The sequence below is a fragment of the Melospiza georgiana genome, chromosome 5 (assembly GCF_028018845.1).
Source record: "Melospiza georgiana isolate bMelGeo1 chromosome 5, bMelGeo1.pri, whole genome shotgun sequence".
In the NCBI taxonomy this organism is placed as follows: Eukaryota; Metazoa; Chordata; class Aves; order Passeriformes; family Passerellidae; genus Melospiza; species Melospiza georgiana.
The window spans coordinates 3,368,958-3,396,029 of record NC_080434.1 but is presented as its reverse complement, the minus strand read 5'-3'; the positions used below and the strand labels follow the sequence as shown (position 1 = coordinate 3,396,029).

Genomic DNA, 27,072 nt, shown 5'->3' with positions numbered 1-27,072 from the left:
GGCTTGTTTGCATGATGGTTAATAATACTTTATCAAGTTATTTTGAATAGTCTCCTCCTCTGGAGAAGTATTAAGTTGCTGTCATTTTTTAACATGATTTAGCATATTTAAAGATTACTAAAATTTCAAAATTAAAGAGAGGACTTTGTAAATTAATCTAAGAGAAAACCAGTGATACTTAATAGCCATTTTACCCAGACCTACTGAACATGGTAATATTTCAAAGTCATGTCAGGGCTTTCAAATTGTCTTCCTTGATATATTGAAAACCAACAGGAATTAGAAAAGGCCTAGAAGCTTTTTCTTTCAGAGAACTGGGCCCAAATTTCAAAACTATGAGCTTTTTCTAGATCTATAGAGAGCTTAAAATCAAATGAGAGTAAATTGCAAACAATTAACAATTTAAGACCACAATTTGAGTTTAACTTTTGGAGAAACTACAGAAGATGAGAGTGAATCACAAATATGGATGAAGTGAAGCCACCATATGAAGCAAAGTTGCCAGTAGAGGATTTGCTGACTTTTGCCCTAACGCTGTAAAAATGGGGAGGGAGTGGAGAAGGAATAAAAGCCTGAGTCTCTCCCACTCAAGAGTAGGGCAATGTCAACCCACAACCTGATCTTGATTAATTTTATTTGGAGTACTGACAGCAACTGTCAATCCTGAGTTATAAATTACTAAAGTACTATTAATTGCTGTTTTACCTGATGACCAACCTTAGTCATAAATACTTAATTGGAGAAATGACAGCTTAGCCACAAAGGCTTTCACTTGACACATAGAATTTGCAGTCAGATATTTTAATAAAAAAATAAACTGAGCTGATGGATTAATTGTGCAATGCACTTGCCCAACTCTGAAAAGTGGGAATTTGTCAGAGTTCGAGACGTATGGAGTGTTGTGTAATTCTGGGTGTTAATCTCTGAGAAGTTTTGGGTATAAGGACTCACAGTTCCTAGGATAATAAGATCAACATCCAAATGCACTAGTGATCTGGAAAGATATGAAGACAAGGATACAATGATTGTGAATTAGAAATGTTTCATAGCTATCAGAAGGAAACAACTAAATTTTAACAAACCAAGATATAAATGGTGAGCATTCCAACCCTTCTTCCCAAGAGAATCATCTGAAAAAGAACCATTCATTTACCTCATTGGAAACACCAGAAGAACTGTCTTGAACATAGTCCAAAAGCTTTTTAGGTGGCTGCATCATAAAAGCAGAAGTGTAGAGATGAAATGAAGGAGGATCAATGGCAGCAAGGAATGAAACATGTGGAAAAGGTGACACAGTTAGAAATTAAGTGTTGACAGCGTCAGATACAAAGAGTGACACACATGGGTAGAATGGAAGGATAAATGTGTTATTTTTAAAATATCTTAATAAAATGTTAGTAACTTTAGGTGGTAAAATTTACAACTGGAATGGTTGAATAAATACCAGCAAGTTTCAACACTGAAACAGAAAGGTCTAAACCATCGCAGTTATGCTCTGTTGGGGGAATTTCAATATATTTTATCTTAAATTTATTGTTATCAGTAAAATTTTGTTGAGATATGGTTAATCAGAAGAATTTATCTGTACTGTTTCTGCCCACCTAGAGGGAGAAATGATAATACCACTTGAATGGCAGGATAAGGGAGATTAAAATAATCCATGACAATGTGATAACTGCACAGACCACTGCACAAGAAATTAAACCCAGATATATTTACCTTTATTATTTTTTTAAATTTTCACGGGATATTCAATGGGTAATTTTTAAAATGCTATGATTAAAACATTAAGGTTTTTAAAGAGTGTATATCACTTGCTTTCTCTTCTGCTCTCCCTGAAGCAGCAGGGAGTTTTGATTTTGGCTTATGGCTAGCTAGAAAGGGACTAAGGTGCCTGGTTCCAGGGTGTCCTCCAAGGCCCTGTGTCTGTGCTCAGGCTCCTCATGTAGCTGGCATGTCACTAATTAAAATCCTGATAGGCCTCCAGAGAACTGTTGGCTGACAGGGAATGAAAAGAATGGGGATATTTTAAATCCTGATACTCTCAAGCTCATGTCTTTAGATTTCCTGTCTGTGGCCTGTGGCTTCTGCTTTTTAAACTCAAAAAAATCTCTGGGAGGATCTTGGGGAGCTATGAGAATGCTTAAAAAGACTGAGGGAGTGCTTAGGTTTACTTCCCTCCTTTTTCTAAGGGGATTTTAACTTCTTTTAATTTTCTGCCTGTCTGGATATTGCAACTATCCCCTTAGGCACTCTTCTGGGATGAAGATACTTGCTCTCCTTTTTCCTAAAGATGTTAGAGTGTACAGGAAAGACTTTGAGCTCTGTGGAGCCAGAGAGGGAGTGCGCAAAAGCAAGAGCAGGTGCATCTCCAACCCAGTTGTTAAGGCATTGTGCGGGGAGGAAGTGAAATCTAGTTCTCAGTCTTGCCTCAAGGACAGTGTTACTGTTTTACTATTGTAAAAAATATACAAGCAGCCTTAGGTGCTTAGATACAACTAAGCCTATGGTATTTGCAGAAGAACTGAAAGTGCTAAGAAAATTGAAGGTGAAAACTTGAGATATTTCTGATTTTTACGTGTTTTGGCCAGATGGAACCATTCAGGTTTATAATTTTAGACTTAAGTGCTGGCAGCAGGTCTAAACCAGCACCTGTTTGCCAAAGCCCTTGTTTTGGGTAATGACTCTCTGTGAAAATTGGAGCAGAACTGATGTCTGTCCATTCAAACAGGTGTCCAGCTTGAAAACAGAGCAAACCCATATCTCTGTGTTCAGGTAAAAAATACATATTCTGCATGTATACATATAAGACATGAAGAAAAGGAAAAAAATTCTCAGTAGTTCCTGCTGTAAGAAATTTGTTTCTGGCTTCATACATTTAAATTTAGATCTGGTCCTTTAAGTAAAAGATATGATCTGCAACTTAGCTTCCTTAATGCAAACTGTCATATTTTTCTGTCCTAGAAGATTGTTCAAAAATAATCCAGCCAAATGCAAAAAGTTGAGAGAAACCAGCAAACATCCCTGTTTATAGTGGAATTTGTCTTGTTATTAAATACTTACACACTACTATTTATCTAATACATACTCCTTATTAAAGCTATTACTTAAACTACTCTAGCAATTTAAGAGTCTATTTGAAAAAAATACTTATATTTATGGGACTTTACTGCCTCTCCTCAAAAAAACCCTTATAATAATTTTACTGGCTTATACTTGGCGAACTTGGTAATTTAAATTCCTCCTTCTAAAAAGATTTTTTCCTAAAGTGGAAACATCAATATTCTATCCTCACTTACCGGACGTCCAAACTCCAGCTCTGAAAAGAATTTATACCAGGGTTCGTTTTCTAAATCTATGTCATCTGGGGTTATGCGATCAGTCTGGAGCAGTTGTGAAGGAAAAGGGAAGGAAAAGGCACACACTGAGCAAAGTGCTAGAAATGCTATGTCACTTTAACAACAAACACACAGACATAGAACAAATATGGGGAAAGAAATGGAATAAAATCAAAGAATGAAGATGGTATTTAAGATAGAGGATATTCGTGTTCAAGAGCTGTCATTCACTGGTAGCTTTAATACTTTTCTTTTTGTTGATGTTCTTCCAAGGACTGGAAGATGTTAAACATTTTAAAATTACACTCTTAAAGCTAAGAGGGCTCTTTGACCTTTTCTTTAACATCACTGCATTAGTTAATTACATTTAATGCTGCTAAAGATTCCTTGTTAGGAAGATGGTTTAAATGATTGTCTTCTCCAGCATAGGCAGGAAATTGCCCATCAGATCAGCAATAAAGACACAACTTTATCTGTATTGCTTTCGGTCATTCTTTGTCTTCTCACAAAGCATGTTAATTCTGAATCTTGATGTCTTGAAGCAAGCACTGAGCAGAGATAAGGAATATGCATCATGCAAGCATCACTATGTTAAAAAGCCACTTCAACCTATGAAAAGGAACTGATATATTTTAAATCCTATGGTCAAAAGATAAGGAACAAAAAAATTATGCATTCCATTAATATTTGTTTCAGCAGTACTGTGAAATGCTTTATCTTGCATAGCCTCGTTGACATAATGAAGCATTTTTTTCGACAGTGGAATACATTCTTTTCATCTGAAAATTCTCACAACCAAGGGATAAAGCAATTGAAGACAGTATTAAGGAAATTCTTCAGTGAACAGAAGAATAATTGACAGATTTATTCAAGCAGCATGAAAACATGACGGTGCAAAACAGTGCAGCTCTCAATGGGATATCTAATCAACTGTAAACTTGGCTGCATTAATTAGTTTCTAAATAGCTTCAGTTTCTTTGTAGCATCTGATGTAGGCTTTCATGCAGCACAGAATTACAGTGAACTGTTGGCTTAAATGTCTCTGAAACAGAGAAATCCTCTTATTAAAGACATTTCTAAATTTAAAATTTGCTTCTCCATAACTGTAATTATCAGAACCCAGACACTAATTATGGTGTGCCCTAGAAAGCAATCATCAAAGAAGACAGGGTCCTGCATAAAGAATGACACTGGTGATCAAGTATGTAACAATTTTTCCTCAAGCTGAACTGTCTCCAGTAGACTGGAGCAATCACACAGAGCTATTTCCGTTTTCTGCAAAAGATAACACTGTGCTTTTGACCATTTCAGGTAATAAACATCTTACAGCACTTTTCCTGCTGCTTTTGGTGTTACTGGGACAGCCTGCCAGCTCTGCTCTATTGAAAGGTCAACAATCCTTCAGAACTACCTTGGTGCTCATGTGTCTGTGAGCTGTTCATGCAATACCTGGACCCCAGCTGTTGTTTTATACACTTCTCTTCACAATGCCCTTTCAAGTAAGGGAAGTGGGATTCCTGGGAATGCAGAGGCAAGTAAATGTCACTGATGAAAAACCTGCTGTGCTCCACAGAAGGGTTAGGAAATGAAGGTCCTCTGGAGTTTTGCCCTTATATTTCCACCCTCCACAGCTGTACCTCAGCAGTACAGCTTGAACTCAACTATAGACACCCAAGTCTTTCGTAGAGAAACACTACTGAAATTAGCTTCATGAACTGACTACTAAAACGTATGAATTTAATAGAGAATAGGACTAATTTAAGAAAAAACCACAGGATTCTCTTCTACAGAGATAAGAAGGCATGAGGGCAAAAAATGACAGATGCAAAATGCAGAAGATAGCTTTGCTGTATATCAACTTGATATACAGGAATTACAGGAAATGCTTTGCCATATTTTTTTGCTTATCTTAAAAAAAAATCCACAAATTGCACCTGAATAATCTGAGAAGACATTACTAAACAATTATTTTCCATCCTTTCTCCAAACTCAGTCATTGTATGTTGAAATACTGCATTTTTTTACCTTTGAATTCTATAAAAAAATTAATTTTCAGAGAAATGCCGATATCAACAGATGGGCGTATTTACACAAAACAAACAAACAAACAAATAAATAATTTTAAATGTATATAGGGTTGGAATTGTGGAGTTTTTGGTCCTAGAAGTCCCGGCACTGACATTACTCAGTGAGCCTCAAGGTGCCCTGAAGAGCAGCAGCCCCACCCCTACCCAGTGATGGAACCATGTCCCTCCTTGCAGGGAGGCAGAACACACTGACAGATCAACTGGGCTCCCCTAAACCAGCCAAGGAGATGAAAATGAGAATGGGAGTTGCCTCCCTTTTCAACTTCAGACACTCCTGCAATTAGCTGTAAGTTTAAAAACCCTTGTGTTTCAGCTGGTAAAGAAGAAGCTAGAAATCATGTATTTTATCTAGTTTGTAAGTTTTAATTTCTTCTTGGGTAGCAAATAAAATGAGGCTGTTCAAAAGTATGTAGGGCTAACTCCATGCAGCCAAGTCCACTTTAATTTACAGCTTCAACCGCAGAGGGCAGCAAACAAAAAGAAACTGAGCACTGAAGTCTGCAAATTCCCTGCTGCTGGCAGTTCTGGAGACGGCTGCAATCCCTGTTCTACCAAGATCAATACAGAGGCAATTGATTTTGTTGGGCTTTTGGGTTCAGTTGTGCTGACAGAGCTTTTTCTATTATCTCCCTTTCTAAGAGACTTAAAATTAATTAATCATTTTGACTTAGAAGCTGCACTTGGCTTAGTCTCACAAAGCATCTCCCAAACTACTGGAATAGAAAGTAAAAGCAATAAAGGGAAATCCCTTTTTATGATTTGCTAGTCAAATAATATTCTTACAATCTATCCTTCATCTAGCAATTTAGTAATATTTTGATTATTCATTGAAAATATACTACTGAAGACCCCTAAGTAACTTCATTCCTTTTGCCTTTTGCACCAGATGGTCATCACAACACTGAATCAGCATTCTCAAGTACAGAACATGGACAATGAACAAAATTACATCTGCAGTACTACATGTAGCTTTGCCTGTTCTTAGTTTGCTACACAGATAGACATCCACAGGTAATAATCAAAACTGCATTTAAACTCATGAGTTAAATGGCTCTTTGGTGTAGATCAGTATTTTGCATTTGCAAGTTCAGACACCAAACTGAAGCCTGTCTGAAACAGAGGGCCGAGATGCCTGTTGTAAATTTGGCTTTGGCACTTTATTATCTCTAAAGAATTTTCTTTCACTTTTTTTTTTTCCCTTTTGGACTAGTTTTAAATAGCTGTGGTAACTCCAAGTCTAATACCAGATGGACTTAGTCTATTTCTTTATGAGAAGAAATATTTTATAATGCCATATTAAGCATACCAAGCAGAATATTCAGATAACCAGACTGAGATGTCAAAAGCAACCAAATATGCATGCTCTAAAGAAAATTTCCAATTTTTCTCTACACTAAAAACCAAACCAAACAAAAAACAACAGATGTACATCATGGAACAAGCCCTGTCTATTTCTGGTATTTGACAAAACAGTAATTTAGAAAAACTGATTCTAATAATGAATTCTTCTTGCATATAAACTCAGTAGAAAATTTGTTTGTTGAACAGAGATTAAAAAATCTAGAACTAAAATTTAACCTAACAGTTTTATTTGAATAGCACATGTATACTTTTCAGCTTTGAGTAAAATAACTAATGAAAATAGAGGCATTGCATATACGAGTTTTATGAGGCTTTTTTTACATCAACACTGAGATTTTTCCTTATGTACTCTACTGCAGAAATAGATATATGTACATGTATGGAGGAATTGCTTCTCATATATACAAGGCAGAAGCTAGTAAAAAAAAAATTAATTTACACATGAGTAAGATTAAGTTGTTACATTGCCATTTACTTATTAATGGAAAGTAAATATTCATTTTAGGAAACAAGTCCATTGTTTGGATGATATTGGAGAAAAAGAGGAATATTTAGCTGAATTGCAGAACACTGGAGATAGAAACACACATCAAAACAACTTTTGTACCACCCTATCAGTGGCTTCTTGAAAGAGGAAAAAAGGAGCTGTATCATGATGTCTGGTAAGACTATTTAATGCCTTAATATCACAAACTTTTACTGCAATCTCAAAGTACTCATCCCAAATCTCTCCTTTATGCTGATGTTTTATACTCTTACAAATTCAGATTATGGAAGAAACCACACTAATTTCCTGTTTCATGGAAGAGGATACTACACAATACAACTACATTCATCCTTCTGCATCTATAACAATTACTGATCCCTAACCAATCTATCCATTTCATGTTTCTTACTAGGTCAATGTTTTATTTTATTATTTCTCACATTGTTTTGATTAATGCAGATTTTCTTTTCATCATTGAGGATCTGCTGCATAGTATTTCCCACTAAATGTTAGCTTCACACTGAATCTTAGTTTCGTTTATTCTTGACGTGTTCTCATCTCCCCATTAATCAGAACTAAATTCCAATCTGCTACCTACACCAATAAAGGGAATGCTAATCTCTCAAGTCTGGTTTGTCAGACTTGACAGATTATGATACAAGGAAGCTGTAAATATTTTATGTTTTTAACAGATTACTTTGCCACCAAAACTACAATCTTGTAGACATGGAAATTATTTAATTAAAAAAATTGGGAGATTTGAAGTGTTAGAAAAACTCCCTTTGATTTCTTTGATTTATACAAAACGAATAAAGTATGACTTTCTCGTTCAGACACTATAAATGTCTGTCTTTTGCAATATTTACCACATTTTATATTTTTTATATAATTATATTTTTATATAATTTTATATTCCACATTTTTATTACTACTTTCCTTCAGTATCATCAAAAAATTTTCAGACACTAGAAATCAAATCTTTTGAGATTATTAAGATGAAAGATTTAATTCATGCAGTACTGACACATTTGAGAATTTGGAGTTTTCATCTGAATTTGGAACCAATGCAATATTTTCAGAGGTCAGCTTTTCCTACACACAATGAAAAGCGCTTTTGACGTGCTTTGCTGATCATCCTTTAAGAAGTTAAGTTTTACTTTCTATATCCCATTCAGTCAATACAAGGAGAGCAAATACTTCAGTGAAAACAATTAATTTTCTGTTAGTAACATGGTTCAAAGGAAGTATCTTAATTATATAAAGCTAAATAGCATCTTCATCAACAGTAGACATTCCAGATTGATGAAACTGTGATAGCTCCCTAATTTTTTCAACTATGTTACACTACTGTCAGCAAAACTCTAATCTCATAATAATTTCCAATTTTTTACAGCTCTGAATCATACATAAACAAAAAAAAATCTCTCAATTCTGTACATGAATGTACTTTCCTCAGCTTTAAAAATGTCTTATACAATGAGATGGTTCCTTGTATGTACATCAGCTAAGCCTAAACTTTTAGTCTAAGCTTCAAGATGGCAAAGTATGACCTTACCCTTGATGGATATTGCTTAGTAAGTAACATGACTACAACATGACTAAAGCTTTTCTGCATGAAAATATCTTAATGACCAAAGCTCAAAATTCATCTCTTGGTTCAGATTAGCAAAAGTAAAATGCATAAGCAAGTGGAAAAAAAGATCCAAGAACAGTCAGCAAACCTAATTTTCTTGTTATTTCATTAGTTTGCTAGAATTGAAAAAATATAGCTCTGAAAATATTCATCAGCACTGCAATGGTTATACGAATTATTTTTGTTCACATTACATTAGCAAAAAATATAATTTATTAGAAAAGTGAGGCCATTATTGGAATACACTGAAATCGGTGTAATTTTCTTATTTTTAACTTGAACCTGCTATTACACTTTGGCATTGGGAAAACTGGAAAATTACCTCAGTGTTTATAATGCAGCCATGGCACTCAAAAAGTGCTCAGGACAAATGACACTACCATTTAGATAAAATTATTTGTTAAGTTCATCTGCACTCAGATACTAATTATATTTATTCATTACCAGTTCCTACACAAATGCCAATTTCCTCTTTGGAAAACACATTAATTCTGCAAGAACTCAGTTTCACAGAAAATGAGCTTTTTGTTTTCTAGCTAACAAAAAATAGATTCCTGCAAAAAACAAAGGAAAAGGTGCTTGGTTCAGGTGTTTCATGCTGTTGATATACTGCATATTCTGAAATTCAGTCATTTCCTTAATTTGCTTTAAATTGGCAAAATCAATTCCGTGAACAAGCATGTAATACAGAAGCAAATAACAATCCAGTACTCATTTCATAAACCTCTTCCTTAAAACTGGACTCCCTCAAACATTTCAACCTCAAAGTAAAAGACCAAGAAAAGAAAATATCACCATTGATACATAACAGCTTTTCTAAAATAAGAAAATGTTAAGATAGCACCAAGTTAAATAAGAAGAGCCGGGTGAATGTGCCTTTCAGCAAATGAAAACTTCTGTTAATTGTCATTTTGCAAGCATTAAGCATAGCTTTATTCCACAATTGCTATAATTATTCAGAAAGCAGGAATAAAGACTTCTAATTACATGTTAATGTATACTCATCATAATGTACATTCACTCAAATCACAGAGTATTTGAGGCTGGAAAGGACCCCCAGAGGTCATCTAGCCCAACCTCCTGCTAAAGGTAGGTATAATCATATCAGATTGCTCAGGGCTGTGTTCAGGTAAGTCCTGTCTGGGCAACCTTGGCCAGTATTTGACCAAAATCTCCTTAGATATACAATTCAGCACATCCTGAAAATGCAAATATCTTCTTTTTATGCATTAATTATTCAGATATCATATGTGCTGTTAACACTACTGAAAAAAAGTGCTGTAGATGCACACCAATTAGAAAAAGCAGTTTCCATCTGTTTTGTCTATCATCCATGAGGTTTGCACAGTGGTGATTCCTTGGAAACACCAGAAGATGTAAGTTAAGCAAATAAGCCAAACCAAATTTTTCAATACAACCGTCAGATAAGAACAAAGACAAATTGCTGCAAAATTGAATTTGAGAAAGAATCTTCACTATTCTTCCAAACAGCAATTATTAATACTAAGTAATAAAAAGATAGGCTCTTACCAAATCTCTTACTGTACCACCCATTTCATTTGTGTGTCTTACCGGTCGTTCGTGCTCAAGGATCGATGACTTCCCCGGCTCATACTCAAAAATACTTCTTGGTTCAGAACGGAACTTGCGAGTATCTACCTTTCTGTCAGGAGGGTCCCAGTCATTCCTGAACAACAAATGCAGGTAACTGAGCTAATTTACTGTCACCACCTTGTGATTTACAGCCCTGTACAACAGAAACCTGCAAAGCCAGATGATGTTCACAACAGCTCTTATTTCCAGGTCTCAGCTGTGGAACACAGAGCCTGGCATTGCAGTGTTTTACTGCAACATTTTAACCTGTTTACAGCAGGTATGCTCAGTACAGCAGGAAGAATACTGGAGATGTCCAGCCTGTGATCACTCACATTTTTCTTTTAACTAGTAAACCAGTTTAAAAACTACCCTTGCATACCACGTCAAAAAAAGATGCAAGCCATTGCAAATAACTATACATGTTTTGTGCACTATACTAATATAGGCATGTGGTAGATATTTTTGTCATCACTTAATATGATAATAAGGCCATATTGAAAAAGCTATATAATTTTCTGAGGCCAAAAATGAGGAATTATTTTAAAAGATCGCGTGATGATCATTATCCTGATCATTGTAGAATTGCTTCTGAATATCCTTGTAAGCAGCATATTGTTTCTCTGTATTGAATAGATAAACAAGAAGAAGAATTTGGCAGTTGAATTTGGAATAGAAATGTAGCCATTTTCTCTATAATTACAAATCTGCTTTCAACTTAATAATGCTATGCAAAGAATAAAAAGTAACCCATGCTACCATATTTTTTCAGTCATTTATGTCATATTACTAGGTACATGTACATTTTGGGGGAATACTTAGCTACTTACAGTGGGAGCTACCTTTGCTTGGCAGTTCTTGTAGTACCTACCTCCATTCTACTTGCAAACCTGTAGCTCACACATATTTTTATTTAACTCTGTGTAAAATGACCCACTAGTAACTCAAAGGTTGGAAGAAAGGGGAGGGGAAATACTACCAGCTATTGTCTGTATTTGATAAGAAAGAGCACACACTGATTAAATTTTATCAGTTCTATTGGTTTTTCTGGTATGACTGGGTTTGATGTGACCTGACATAATAATGCACATGTCATGTGCCTTAAAAAGATCTATGGGGTAGCTTTTGGTTATAATATGCTTGCAAGTGCATTTCAGGGACACAGACATCTCTATTTATAAAATGCCCTACATTTAAAGGGAAGTAGTTCTACATGGTTTATTGTTTATTTTCACTAAGGAAAAAATTCTTTTCAGAGCAGAAAATGTTACATTTTTTGAGAATGAACAGGAAAATGGAAATATTCGGATGAAGTTGCATTGTACTGAAAGCCACTAAAGAAAAAAGGATGCTACTGAAATTCTGATTCACACTCAGTTCAACTAATTTACAGTTTTCAGCCTTTAATCCTGTATGGGCTATATTTTGAGCTCAACTGCTAATGCAAACCATATCTTGCCTTGCAGCTATAAAACATGTGATATATGTGGACCTAAGCCTCTTAGGTGAGATTTTAAATACTCTGGTTTCTAGGCAATTAAAAAAAGAATCTCCCAATGGCAGGAAAAGATTGATGCACTGTAGCTTTCAGCAGTGGGCAAAGCATAGCTAACGTGTTTGGCATCCCTTGGCCTGGAGAACACAGATTTCCACTGCCTGTTGTATCATGCAGGAGATTAAAAGGGGAGGTTAAATAGCCAAAATCAGTACTCAGCAGCTGTTTCCAAGCTTGACAAGGTGCACTGCAACAGGCCTCAGTTTCTGTGATCGAGGCATTTGGCCTAGCACGGGACAACAACTCACACAACTTGAGAGATCAAAGCTAAACAGTTCCACATTTTGGGGTCCTGCTAAAAAAATCTGCACTTCTGTATGATCTGCTAACAAAATCAAGCCTCATGGCCTCTGTGAGGCAGCCCAACTCTAACCTTTAGCATTTCCTCTTGACAACCTGCCCTTGGCAACAGGGAAGCCAAAATCAGTAACCATCAAGCAATCTCATCTTCCTCTCCAGTATGTGTATCTACTGATTTACACTTTGGATTGCCATGACCTAGAAATTTTTGAAAAAGCCATAGTTTTTTAGACACTTAGTACGCTTTTTCCTCATAATATTTTATTCAAATTGTTAATTAATCAAACCTGTTTAATATAAGTACATTTCTACATATAGATATGTTTACAATATCCAAGGTGACAGAAATGGTCAAATTCTCTTTTGTTGCTTGAGTGTAACCAAGAGAGGGGAGCTTGTAGGCACAGATGAAAGGAAAAATATTACCCTTTTAATATATAATATATACATAGACACACATATAGATTTATAATAGCATAATATTATGTTAACAGGTAGTATTAATAATATAATACTACAGAAGAAGATTTTTTTTCTTGAGCTAGGACCTACAGATATGCTAAAGTCAATGGAATTTGTGTGCAGGTCTCTTGCAAGTACTTACCCTTTTATCAAAAGGGTAAGTACTTCTTTCCTGAGTTATTTATTATTAACTTTTTCCAGACTGAACTCTAACCAGTGGGACTTGGTTTTGTGCAGAGAATTTGGGTAGAGAACTATAAGATATCCAAAATGCCTCTTTAATCTGCAAACACTGCCTTGGTCTACTAAAATGGAGACTGAAAAAATGGGGGTATAAAGCACTTCTGAACTCTGGGGAAATGTGGGTTGACTTCTATGCTCTTGTACAGCTTTGCTCTCCCTTGACTTTTGAATTACATCATCTTTTTGATGCTTTCTCTTTGGTGCTGGATACAATAAATGGCTTTCCTACTCAGAGACTAACTATTGAAGACAGCCCCTAGAGCACGGACTGTTCTGAAACACAGCAAGCAGGACAATACCACTAATGAGAATAAAAATCCTTAATGATGCTCATGGGTGCATCATGAATAAGAAAAAACAATTCTCTAGCACACTGAAGAAATGACAGCACCATGCATGATGCCCAGACTCCTGGCAAAGGTCACCCCTCATCACCTGACTGGCCCTTGAATAAAGCCCTTTGAAGTCACATTATTCTAAAGCTGCTGTTCTATCCCTTGTTATATTCTGCAATTGGAGTACTGTACTTAGCAAGAAGGCCTTTTGAAAATGCACAGACTTACTTTTCTGGTGTAGAGCGTTGCCTCATACGGTGTGGTGGAATTGGTGGTGGCACGTGGGGCGGCAGAGGGGATGAGACCTTAAAGGCATCGGAGCCACTGTCAGAAGCACTTTTGGACAGGGGTCTGTATGTCTGTGTCTTTGCAGCTGGGTGTGCCTGAGCAGAGAAGGATGGACTGTAGCTACCTAATATAAAACAAAACCAGAAACAGTCATAACATAAGATTTAGTCTTTAAAAAGCACAGCATGGACTGCTACAAGAACCCACAGTAACTCCATAAAATGGCAAGATTACAAAAACGTGTAAATGAGTTTTAAAAGTACATTGCTGTGTATTGTGCAGCTCATTAGAGATCTTCTTATATATTTTTACACAAAATTGCAAACACATAGGTAAAGTGCACTGCAGTTAAAATAAATTAATTTGATGGATAAGTTAATGGGTGTATACATCCATCACATCTGTTAATGACAGCCTGCAATTAATCTCCAGGTTCATCCTGTTGCTCAGTTGTTCCATGTTCAGAAGATAGAGAAGAGGCAGGAAACACACCTTTTTTGATTGTTTTAATAACTATTTGATTTGTGATGATGAGGCAATAGCGTATCTTGAGGATGATCACAAGAGTACAAAGAGATGTCAAACCACTGACCCACACAAGTCATCTGAACAGCACAGAAAAAGGCATTATTCAAAGCATGTTTAATGCTACAAAAACTAAAATGAAAAAAATTTGAATGGCTGTTTTGCAGAAGGCACTATAGCCTTTTTGCACACAGTCTATTCATGCTTTCATTTTTGCTTGTTTTGGAAATAATTTTACCATATGGGTATAATCTTCTTAAGACACAATGATTATATATCTTAGATGAATATGTCTTTTCTTGTGGCTAAATAACGTCAACATGAATGCTTATAACAAAAATGGAGATGTTTGTAAAAAAAATCAGTTTTATTAGGCACTCTCGCTGCATATTTTTAAAGTGTATTCAGTACATTATTTTTGTCTTTCCATGTTAGTAATTAGTATTTTCATTTTCACACAGTAGTTCCCTTTCCATTTCTACAAAGGAAAGGCTGCGTTACTAACAATCACTAGTGAAAATATATGCAATGTAATCAAGAAACCACGGGGTATCCCTCTACAGCAAGAGGTCCACAGCTGCAATTAATTTCTGTAGTAAGAATGAAATGAAAATTAAACTTGTTTCATGTGGGGGAAAAAGGCATGAACAACTGAGATCAAACGAGACACTAGGAAGTGTGTCTACAAGCATTGCAAAAGCGAGCGTGAAGAGTTAACTACACCATCACTTGCTGACATTAACAAAGCGTCGTTTTGAACACGGAGTGATTCCTACCAGTATTGTATGCATATGCAGTATTATACAAGTCTGTGCCGTCATCTACAAAAAGAAATACATACGTTACAGTAGTGCCATACATGCCAGTTCATCACAGAAACTGAGCTTTGTCTTTGCAAATACAAATAAAAGATTGGTAAGCAATCAAGCACTGTATTTCTTTTCCTCGTCTCATAGGTGCTTTTGGAAGACTATGTCTTCCCACTATATTTAGGCTGTTTTTACCATCTTACTAAGTTTTATCTTCTGATCATGTCACTCATATTGCATACTTACTAAGTTAGCACCAAACTGCAAATTACTGTCTGTTCTCTTCCCCTTCCCGAGCTTGATTCCTTCCTTTTGTCAGCTTTCCTCTGCTACAGACTGTTAAGCTGTTGTTCCTATCACAAAAGGCAATCCTAAATATCTTCTATGTGACTAGTGTTCAAGTTAGAGCCTGTAAGCCAACATTCTCCTGCCTACATTTCTTATTCTCCCACTAACATTCTGTGTGGCCATACTGAATGTTAGCTCTACCTCAGATGAATAGTGTCTCCTTCCTTCTGGAGGCATAATGAGCATAATTGCCATTTACACAGTTTCCTGACATCCTTGGAGCAAATCATAAAGGACATTAAAGCTAGCAATGCCACCAAAGCTCAGTTTCAGTAAAACCAAGTAATATATTCTATGACAACAATTAAATTCAGGCACAAAATTTTTCCTTAAACCAGCCTGTTTACTAGCCCACGCTGTTCTAACACTGGAGTTCTCCAAAAGCAAGGCAGATGGTAGGAGATTTACAGTAGAAAATTTCTCATCCCTCAAACTGGACAGGAGGAGACAAAGACCAGAACATACTCACCAGGCTTATGAACCATATGGATTTGCTTGAACATTGTCTTGTACCAATCCTTTGGCCTGTCAACTGTCTGAAAAAAATACAGTTTTAACAATTACAACAAAATAAAAATACCCATGTGTACAGATCGGATCAGACATTTAATGTTATTCTGGAAAGAAATATTATATGTTATTCCCTATTTAATATAATAATTTTCATGTATTTTGAATTTATTTATGCATTTTATCCAGGAATTCCTGTAAAAAGTTCTGAAAGACACTGAAGAATGAGTCACTCTTGAACTGTGGTCCTGGGAGGGTATAATGGTTCAGAACATCAGAATTATTGCAAGATCAAGAGTTCATCACCTTAGTGCCCTATATCTGACAATGATGAATGCTAGATTCTATACAGGAAAATTGAAACACCTCAGCAGTTATGATTACAAGCATGTAAGAAGTGCTTCTTTTGACCTCCTGGCAATTTCTGGCTTAAATTACTTTCTAAATGTAATTGTTAAATGATACAGAAAATCTTTGTAATACTACTGAGAAAAGAACTAAGACCGCACTATATTTCAGAGTTAATGTTTGCATTGTTGACAAAGAGTATTCTTTTTACCAGTTTTAAAAGCCCTTTCCAGACAACTTTTTTTAACTTATTCAATAATCACTCATTAAATTATACTTATCTTTACTTTTGCAAACTAAGTAGTCCTAATCACAAGGTTCCCAAACTCTGCTCATATTGACTCCTGCTTGTGCTTCTTTTTATCTCTTACCCTTCTGAATTTTCTCTTTTACTGCAATTTTCTTTGAGGTAGGATGATAATATTCCAGGAAAGGATTAACACAAAGGCAAACATTTTCAGTATTATCCTTCTTAGGTGCTAGAATTTTACTTGTCCCACAGTAGCCATAAAAGCAGAAGTTTTAATGCAAAGAATCATGGAATCATAGAATGGGCTGGGTTGAAAGGGACTTTGAAGATCATCAAGTTCTAACATCCCTTACACCGACAGGGATAATGTTCACTATGCCAGGTTGCCTGGAACTCCAACCAGTGTGGCCTTAAACACCTCCAGGGATGGGGCATCCACAAAACCCACTATGTTCAAACCTCATGGTACACAGGGAAAATTCAAAGGACCTCTCTTGAAGTGCGTTATTCTGCACCAGCAAGCACCAAATTTGCAATCACTTTGCTTCCTCCTCTTTACCACAAAAAACAAAAATCTATGAATTCTTCCCTACAGAACACTGGACAGATGTGCATGTGTTCACCACACACTGCCATCTTTACTAAATCCCACCTTTGCCATGATTACTTGGTATCTCTACATAACTAATATGCTTTGTTTACAATGGTGAGCTCTTTCTATGAGGAATTAGGCATTTCTGCCTAGTCCTGTATTTTGAGGACTCATATTGAGTTCTCATAAAATTGTTACTATTATTAGAACAATGTTTAAAATAAGAGCAGTCAGTTGAAGAACTTGGGGATCTCCTGGGTAAGAATTTGGGGATCTCCTGGGTAAGAAAAAAATAAAGCAGAGTTTTGCTTTTTACCTAGGCCTGCCTTGCAAGACAGAGGTAAAGGAGGTTCAGTTTTGTCTCAAGATAAAATAGGTCCCTTCCCTCACCTACCAATGTGCTGAGTTCTGCCAAGTGTAAGCTATTCAGAAGCAGATTTGGGTCATATTCATATTGTTTCCCTAAAGGTATTAAATACCTACACTAGTGGAACTCTGGTTAGAATAATTTAGCTGGACTTGAAACAAGTATGCTGTTTAGTGCTCCAGGATGATATATGCTCAAAAGTTTACAATTCCAGGAGGTCTGAAGCAATTCATACTGGTGGACATAACCTCCCTGCTTCTCCTCATTTCCCACAGCAACAGTCCCATGATATTGTGACTGCCTGTCTGATTGTATTAAATGAAGAAGAGTCTTCCAACCAGTGGTAGGTGAATAAATCACAAATAATGCATGAATACTGCTGCCATGTCCCTGCTGTTTGTCAAGCATTGTCTGGTCCTCCACAACGTCAAAGGAGGCTCCCACACAGAGATCAGGTATGGAGAAGCTTCCATGAGTAGAGAAGGTTTCCCAACATCCTTCTAGATATTTGAATGTTTCTCTCTCTCATCATCTTCCCAGCAAACCCTCCTAGGGGTTTCAGCCTCAGGCAGTAACTTGGCTTTGTGTTATAAACCAGAACGGATTAAGAAATAGAATACATTAATTTTGAAATTCATTTCCTCAATTTATATTCACTAATCCCACACACCAAAATGGTTTGAGGAATTAAGAGTATTCACAATGCACGAAGCCATTCAGATGCCATCCTGCTTTGCATATATTACAGCTGATGCAATTAAATGCTGGAACACGGCATCATCGTACGTGAAAAAAACAATCAGCAAACAGCACGTAGAGGACATAAGAAGCAACTGCAATTGCTCCTTTGGAGAGTCCATAATCCCTGCAGTATTGTAATCATCCATCAGGAAGTATGCAATTAAAGGAGGCCTCTCTGACCCTGAGATTAGCTCAGCTGGTGCGAACAGGGTGCTAATAATGCTTGCACCCCCATATGGACTATTCACTTAAGAACTGGACTTGATGATCCTTGTGGATCTTCCAACTCAGAATATTCTGAGACTTTCAGTGGACCTCTGTTTTTTTTGTGTTTTGTTTATTGTTTTTTATGAGCTGAAATATCACATCACTAAGTATGGAAAAGAAACCTGGGGGACTTGGGTATTTTTCCTTCTTACTAAGTAGAGGCCTTTCAGTCTACCAATTAATTTTGATAATTAGATATAAAGTAATCATTTTGGATGGAATAAAACAGTGCAGCCTTACTGCTTTCCATGAATCTGGCTTTTCCTTTCCCAGGTCTCCATCAGTGGTAAATTGTGCTATATTTGACTGAATGCTTTTCTGATTGAACAGCATTTTATCCTCTCTTTTTCAGAGACTTCATTTTTAGTGTCTTGGAATTTTACCATCTTTGGGGCAGGGCTTGGCACAAAGGCAGAACCTAACAACAATCTGAATTTTCAGACTTGCATTTCCCAGAGTTAGAAGGAGCTATAGCGGCATAGAAGGAACATGTTAACATGGGATAGGGGTTCTGAGTGAATAAAAAGCTTTATAGGAGCCTTCCCTTCTCAGAAACCTGATACAAAATGGGTTAGCAGGAATAGGAAGAAAATCTTTCTGTTTTCCTTGGCTAAACAGCTGTCTCAAACCATGATCTAAGAGTGAAGATAGACTTGGAGGAGACGATCACATCTTGCAAAACCTCTTTTCTCCTAAGAAGCACTCAAAATCTGGAACACAGATACTCCTGAGTTCTTCATAACATGCTAAACTTTGAGCAGCACAGCATTTTGGAACACAGTGTGTTTTACCTATCACCCCTGAATCTTCATTTACTGCTTTTTTGATAGACTGTCGCCATTTTTGCAAAGAGGGAAGAGTGAAACTTCTAAACTTTATGTGCAATGATAAATTGAATTAATTTGTAAACTTCTCTCTTCAGATGGACTGAGGGTGGACCTTCTGGGAGAAGATTCCTATTTGGATTGCTCACTGACCTTGGAGAAAGGGCAGGTGATATACTCTACCTTCTACTATTAATGGAAAATGCACTTTTAGCACTTTTGCAAGGTGCAGCATATTTGAGTCTTGCTGACAACTATACCAACTTTGTTCTTGCTCAGCTGGGATACACAGGGCTCAAATATACTTGTGCACACTTATAAAGAAATCACAAATAAGTATCGTGAAAACAATTTTACTACCAGCTATGTGTTAAGGAAGCAGAATAAGGATGCAAAATGGCACATCAGATACACTCATACATACACACGCTAGCATAAAGTTTTAACTTCTATCTGATCGTGAGAATTATTTCTATAATAGCAAGATCACAGGCAAAGAGATTTCTTGAAATTGAAACACTCCAAAAATCAAAGCAAAACCAGCAGGAAAATGTTCTAATGCAAACTGAATTATATTTTTAGGAGAAAATGTGAAAGATTCAGATCACACAACCTGAAAGTTAAATATAGTTTGGCAGATTGCCAGCTTCATTAGGCATGCTTAAGGGGGATTTCTGTTATAATCTTATATAACTGATATGCTCCCTATTAGAACAATCTGCAACTAAAAAAGCACAAAACCTATTACCATATCCAGTATAAAGCAAAGGGACTACTTACTTAAAAAGAGGACAGAAAGCTAGAGCATTGCTGGAAAGAAATGTCTTTCTTTTAAAAGATTCTGATCATATAACTTTTTAATGTCATAAATAAAGCAAGAAACGCCAGACTTCCCCCCCCCCCCCCCATTCCTATAAAAATTTCCCCCACCTTACCACTTATCCTGATTTTTTCCTATTGATTTTCTCCATTAATTCCTGGTTTCCCCTCTAATTTTTCAATCCCTTGAAGCAATCCTTGGCAATACAACATAGCCCCCCATATGTCAATACTGGCAGACAGGATACATCCAACAGCTGCTACATCCCTGCACCTCACTAAGGCTTCACCTGCAAGGGCTCTGCCGCTTTCATCCCGGCTGCCACTCTTGTCCCTTAGTCCGTGCAGCACAGCAGTTCTCCTCTGGCTGGGGAGGCCAGCAAGTGCTGCCTCTACAGACCCGGTGCAGCTGCCTCTGCGCTCTCCGGAGCAGCCAGAAGAGGCTGCCCTGACAGCAGAGTGGAAAGAATGCTGCAGCATAGTGAAAACAAAACTCTTCAGTCTGACACCCTGGGACCACTCGAGCAGCGGCAGATGATCAGAATGGGGCTGCTCACAATGAAAGGGCTCCCCAGCTATTCGCTCACGTGTCACTCGAGGGCACAAGGATTATTTACTGCACTGTCACCAAAATGCTGCTCCCTTAGGTTGCCAGCACAACAAAACTGCACATTTCTACACCACCCTGATGACATGAGAACACTGCCCCAAAAAATGCAGAGGTGTAAGATTTTTGCATATACACACAGATGTACATTTGATTATTTGCACACACACATATATATACATATATATGGTATGCATAAGCTTTATTTCAGAAATAAACCAAATGCAATTACTGTGCATCTCCAAAAGGGAAGAACTACAAGAGACACAAGAAAGACACAAAATTTTGGCTACTTCTAATTAAAACTAGAAACATGAGGTTGCCCAATTATGCTCCCATCAGCATTCTCCTTTTCGTCAACACACAATATTATATTCACAAGGCTGCTGATTACACACGCTCTATTCCAAATTATATAAGAGTAGAAGAATGTGAAAAACCCATTACCAACAATCAGTTCATTGTATGAGTTCATACACAGATTTCCCAGAATTTCCTACCGTTCTAATTGCTGTAGGGATTCCAGATTCATCTACCGGGCCAATCCCTGCATAATGTGGAGCTTTAATTACTGTGATTTTTTTTTCTTCTTCTGAGGATCTACAGATTGGTATTGTACTGGTGGTGGTGGTGGTGCCAACATTCTGAACATGCTGTGAGTATGTCTCTGTGGACTCTGTAAAGATAACATGACAGAAAATTGTGTAATGACAGAATAATCATACTTGGCAGTTAAAACATACTTTCCCATTTCAGTACACTGTACAAAGGCTGACAATCTTAATTGCATACATATACATTTTTTTAAAAGAAATATCATCTTAACTCGGGATTTGCACTGCTTAATGTTATATTAACAGAATTATAAACTTATTTAAGGATCAGACAAACTATTAAACTCAGAATTAGAGCAGAAGTACTTTTTCACAATGTCTTGCTCAATAAAAAGAGAAAAAAACCCCATAAACCTAGCAAAATCTGTTGAGAAAGGTGCAGTAGCCTTTCTCCTATAAATCAAACTTTTGCACCTTTTCTACCTGTTCCTTGGAAACTAGCGACATAATTTCAAAACTTCCACCCACGAAGCCCAGCAAACTATAGAAAATTGCTGTTCTCTAAGCACAGAAGACAGCCTTGCACAAAAACTTATGTCACACATGCTAAGAAACATGAAGTTTTGATGCATGAATATTTTTAAGAAAAAAATCCTGACATACAGCGTTCTTCCTTAACGTGTGTTGATATGTTTATATGACTCCACGTATAATCCATAAAAATGGTTTTTGGTAACCCAGCACCTGTAGAGCAATCTGATAATCCACCTACAGTAATTCAGGTGAAGTGTTCAATCTGCTACTGTTTTATAGTGACCTGCAATATTTCTACCCTTCCCCTTCAAATCTTCCTTTATGACTAATGAAATTAATATATCACTATTACCATTTCCTTCTAAAACGCAGAACAAAACTTAACAAGAAACACCTCAGTGCTGGGATGTGACATGAAAATTTGTACTACTGCAGAAAATACACTCTTTCCTGTGTACAGGAAAAAGAGCCCTACTCCTTCAGGCAGCAGGTTTCAGTAAATTAGTGGGCTGCTATTACAAAGCCTCTATTTTGCAAATTCAGGTAAAGTGAGATGGTTCCACTGCAGAATAAATGAATGCAGGGAGTAAAAATACATGTTCTAACACTAATGGTGACAATAAAAATTGACTTTCATGTGGCATTAATATCCACTGATTATTCTGAAGAAAAATATGAGTTGTAATATGAGCCTCAGTGACTCCTCAGTAAAAGGAGCTCCAGTGACTGAAAGCTCTAATTTTAATTTGTATATTTCTGCTCACTCCCATTGCAGTGCTGGATTTGGCATGGCTGTTTCAGCTGTTTACTCAAGTCTGAAATCCTGTAAATAATTCAGTGCTACACATATATGGCGAGGGGCAACTCTGTGTGGCAAATGTCTGAATATTTGGAACTTTTTCCCAAAATCCATGATGTTAAATTTAGAAAACATTTTGGATTTGATCCTTCGTTCTTCATAGGCCTCAAACTGAGGCCACCAGGGGTTTTTTTTACATGAGCAAAGAGAATTAAATCAGGCTCTTACTGTGGAACACTGAACTCAGCATCATGCAAGAGTGAAAGTCTTGGGAAAATACATATTTCAAGTATATCCAAACCAGTACTGATAGATCTTTAAATGAGCAAACTGGAAGCACTCAAAAACTCTAGAATTCTGGGATTTGGAGTAACCCATCTATACAGTTTTTGTACTTATCGCTATGATGACAGCAGCATTTGTCTAAGATGTCTCAGAGCAAGAACTGTCACCTAATTTCTCTGCAAGCACAAAAAAAAAGTAAACTGTGGGACCACATTCAAGTTATTTGGCATGTATAATCTTTTCTAAATATGCACAACACTGGTAGAAAAAGCAAGTAAATTATTCTCTTGGCAAAATGGGATAAGACTGGCAAAGAGACCAAGGCTGATAGTACTTGCTTTGTGTTTAATTTTTAAATTAAAGATGCTCTAAAAAAATACATGAACAAGTTTGAGATTGATGTGGCTTTAGGTTTTTAACAGCCCAGAGCCTCTCCCTTTGTTGACAGTATTTCTGCTGAAGAATTAAGGAAGTTGTAGGGAGGAGCAAAGTACAAAGTGGGCCCTCAGTTTCTTATGGCAAAATCTGAAAGGGCTGGACAGGTTGAGTGATTTTGATAGATGCCCTTTCCTTGTAGAAAATTGGCAAGAGGTTAGCTCACACACCTAGGTTATAAAACTTAACAGTAACTCCAGTTGAGGATCACTGCTGTACCTAACAATAAATGCTATTATGTTTTTGCATTTACTTCCCAAGGTAGATGAATAGACAATACCTTCATTATGGACCTGAAGCACTCTGCAATTGTTTGCAGCCTTTACCACATGAATCAGAATACATTGTGTAATGTATAAAGCAAACATTCTGTGTGAGGCTTACCCATCATCCTGCCATGCTGCATGATAACAATGTTGGAATTGAGTGAAGCTGGTGGAGGGTAAGCTGAAGAAGGGGAAAAAGGCCTTTGAAAGTGACTCACTGGGCTGGCAGCAGTGCCAGAATTCCCATTCACTGTGATCTGAGCCTGAGAGAGACAAAACAATATCCCATTAAACTACGCACAAAGCTCTCCAACTGCAATCCCAAAGAAAGAGTGATGCAAGACTGTCATCCACGCAACAATTCCCAGTTGTCAGGTACACAGCCATAATGGCATCTGCATTCACTGAAACACAAAACTTATCACAAAGGGAGCAGAGTGTGGCCCTTATATAGCTTGTACCTCCCCTCTTCCCTCCTTGTGTGTGCTGGCTGTGACGCATGCTGTCTTGGCAAGGTGGCAGAGATCATGGTCAAGGCAATGAAGATGGCACAAATGAGGTTTGCAGATGTCTGACAGCAATATAAAATGAAGATGGCAGTAAAAGCTCCCAACACTGTGTGACAAAGGCTGTCTGCCACAGATCCCTCACGTCAAGAGACACATTCTCTTAGTGCACATACTCAAGCACTATGGATATTAATGGGAACTTCTGTGCAGACTGAAGGGAAAAGTCTCATTAAGACTAGCTGAGAAGAGTGAAAAAAATTTCTTTAAAAAATGGAAACCAGCTGGAGTGACTGTGGCATGCTGATATGTAATCTATCACAATAAAAATAAATAGCACCAATTAAAAAACCAACAACCCACAATCACAAAATGACAGAACAAAATCAAAATCAAAAGTGGGAGAGATGAGCAAACTGGAAAAAGCAGAAAGCATGTAAAGCCATTTAGGCTTTAGTCACTAGAGGCACTTCACAAGAGGAAACTATCTGCCCCCAGGTTTAGAATCCCTGCACTGAGGCTGCATCACTTTTACAGGGAGTATTGAAAGAATCAAAACTGAGATGTTGAGAAAGCATTGAATGAAGTAAGAGGGTAGTGAATATTTCAGCAGAAAAGCAAGCGAAGCTCTCTGCAACATCTCCTTTACTGCAGAACTGTTCTTTAAATCTGAATTAGAAGAACTACAAAATTGTCTCAATTTTATATAACAAATGAACTAAAGCATGCTGCAGATGTAAACAAGAGACTAGCTGAAGCAGCAAAGCATAAATAAAAACATATTAAAATGCATATTATTTTTACAAATAAAAACCAAATTATTAATGACCTTCTGTATGCATTTGTATTTCAGAGATTACGGAATTGATTTGAAATTTTTAACATCTTGGCCTCCCATAGCTAAGGGAGAAATACCATTTCTGGGTCCTATGCAGACATTATGTGAATTCCTATATGCATTCAGGGGTTTGTCATTTTAAGGATGTCTGGTTTTCAGAAATGAGCTGAAAAGTTTCTGTTGTGGTGATGTCTCCATTGAAAGTTTTGTGTGTAAATGTTTCCTCTCTTAATAAACTACAGAACCAAAAGTAAGATGGCTTTTCTTCCATGACCCTCTCCTGCAAAACAACCCAGCTTTGGAGATGTAAGAACAGAAAAGTGATATAACTCAAAGACAGCATTTCAATGAAGGCATGTTTTCAGATAAGTTTTCAAACTGAGGCCAGCTCTCTCTCCTCTGCTTCAGGTGTTCACCCATTCTCTTCTCCTACACATTATCTTTGGGAAAGCTTGTCTCTAGGGAAGGCAGGGTGCAACTACGTGCAGAGCCTTACACCTTCTTACTTATTTACTATGGCTTTTGCTTCTCTGAGCAGAACTGGCGTGAGTTCTTTGCAGACTATGAATTTTTGTAATAAAAGACTGAGATATTCCAGAGAAGGACTTTACCAAATAGCTCAGTTAGACAGCAAGGCATTTACACTAAGTAGTACAAAATATCATGAAAACAGGACCTGCACAAGCAGCTGAAGGACATCAGTCATAAATGTGTACGTGGCATGTTCATGACATTTCTGGGTTTGCTTCTGAAGGTCTTAGGTAAGATCTCAGCTCAGTTATAATTTTTTAGTTTCTAATGATTTTCTCCTTGAGGAAAATGTCTGTGAAGGTGGCTATTTCATTTGTTCATCTGCTGCATCTTGCGTGGCTTACAAGGTTAGCTATAGAAGACAGTTCAACAAAATTTCAAAGGCCTTTTCTTCCCTTGGAATAATTTCGTAGTTACTGACATTTCAATCTGAGAATGTGACACTTTAGGTCCAGGTGACAGAGTTTATTCCCAGATTTTACAAGGAAGTAAAATCCTTTTAGATGTTTTTTCATTTCATGGATGCATTTTTAGCCATCTGACCTTTCTCTACAGAGAGTGGCAGATGATGACTTTTCTATACTGCAGAGTTGGGTTTTGCCAGCAGTTTAATTTCTGTGGGGTTCTTAGGACTACTTGGGGATTTTTGCTCTTTGGGTGAATGTCTTTTCATTTGGCTTTGTCCATTAACAGTGAACAAACATTATGCTCATCCCTGCCATGTCTAAAAGAGAAAGTGATGGTCAGACCTGACCATTACATAGCCTTCTACTGGGAGAATAACCCAAAAAGAGACAGAAGGACCAACTGCTCACTTTAGCTTGCAAAAAATGATGCTCAAAGAAAGCAAATACAATTAGCTGACAATTTTAGAAGTAGGCTACAAGAAAATATAAACATTCCATGCTTCCCATAGCTAGTAAATAGTCATGTGGTGACTCTGTCTGACCAGTCTATACTTATTATGGTATATTTGGCTACAATGACTGTGTTTTATGCAAATTCATAGTAATGATTCTTAAAAAACCCCAATGTTTTCAGAGCTGTGTTACAGAAGTTAAGAATTAAAGTTTTTACATGACTGCTATTGGTATTTTTTAGCAGCATCCAGAGCAATGACAACCAAACATTGGCTTTCCAGGTGACTATGTGCAAGGTTGGACTCAAAATACTTTCTAAAAATCATACACAAAGCTTAAAAAATATATATACTGTTTGTTCTTTTCAGGCTTGAAAATTACTGTAAGCTGAAGTATTTATACAAAGTTTGAACAGTGCTGTGACCCAGTAAAACTTTGGATTCAGAACATCTCTCTGTTTTGCAATTCAGCAATGAATTGCTCAATTTAAATGAAGGCTTTGTTCTGACTCATTTTAATCATGTGGATAATCTCAAAAGAAATCAAAAGTGATCTGGGTTTGACCCAGATTCCATACCTTCTTTCTCCCCATATATGAGTATAGTAAGGTACAGAAAACTGAATGTATGTGTAAAGTGTCTAACTGCATACTGGTTTTTCCCTTGACTTAACCAAGAGAAAAGTAATAGTACACTTGAATAGTTCAAGATTATTTATGTAGTTCAGTCTTATAAGAAACTGTACTTAGGAAAGGAAAAGGTTAATTACAGGAGA

General features: G+C 36.8%; 1 protein-coding gene across 21 annotated transcripts in view; it reads right to left on the bottom strand.

Moving 5' to 3' along the window:
* The window catches only part of SORBS2 (sorbin and SH3 domain containing 2), a 145,330-nt gene that overhangs the window by 32,586 nt on the left and 85,672 nt on the right, over positions 1–27,072 (bottom strand). For 17 of the 21 annotated variants that reach the window (XM_058024373.1, XM_058024374.1, XM_058024375.1 and 14 more), the window contains 6 exons: positions 23,682–23,826; positions 21,191–21,366; positions 15,835–15,901; positions 14,985–15,029; positions 13,624–13,807; positions 10,480–10,594 (listed from right to left, as the gene is read on the bottom strand). In XM_058024373.1, the coding sequence (XP_057880356.1) occupies positions 10,480–10,594; positions 13,624–13,807; positions 14,985–15,029; positions 15,835–15,901; positions 21,191–21,366; positions 23,682–23,826 (732 nt within the window). The remainder of the gene's footprint in view (positions 1–10,479; positions 10,595–13,623; positions 13,808–14,984; positions 15,030–15,834; positions 15,902–21,190; positions 21,367–23,681; positions 23,827–27,072) is intronic. The other 4 variants (XM_058024366.1, XM_058024361.1, XM_058024376.1 and 1 more) reach the window with 1 other exon arrangement.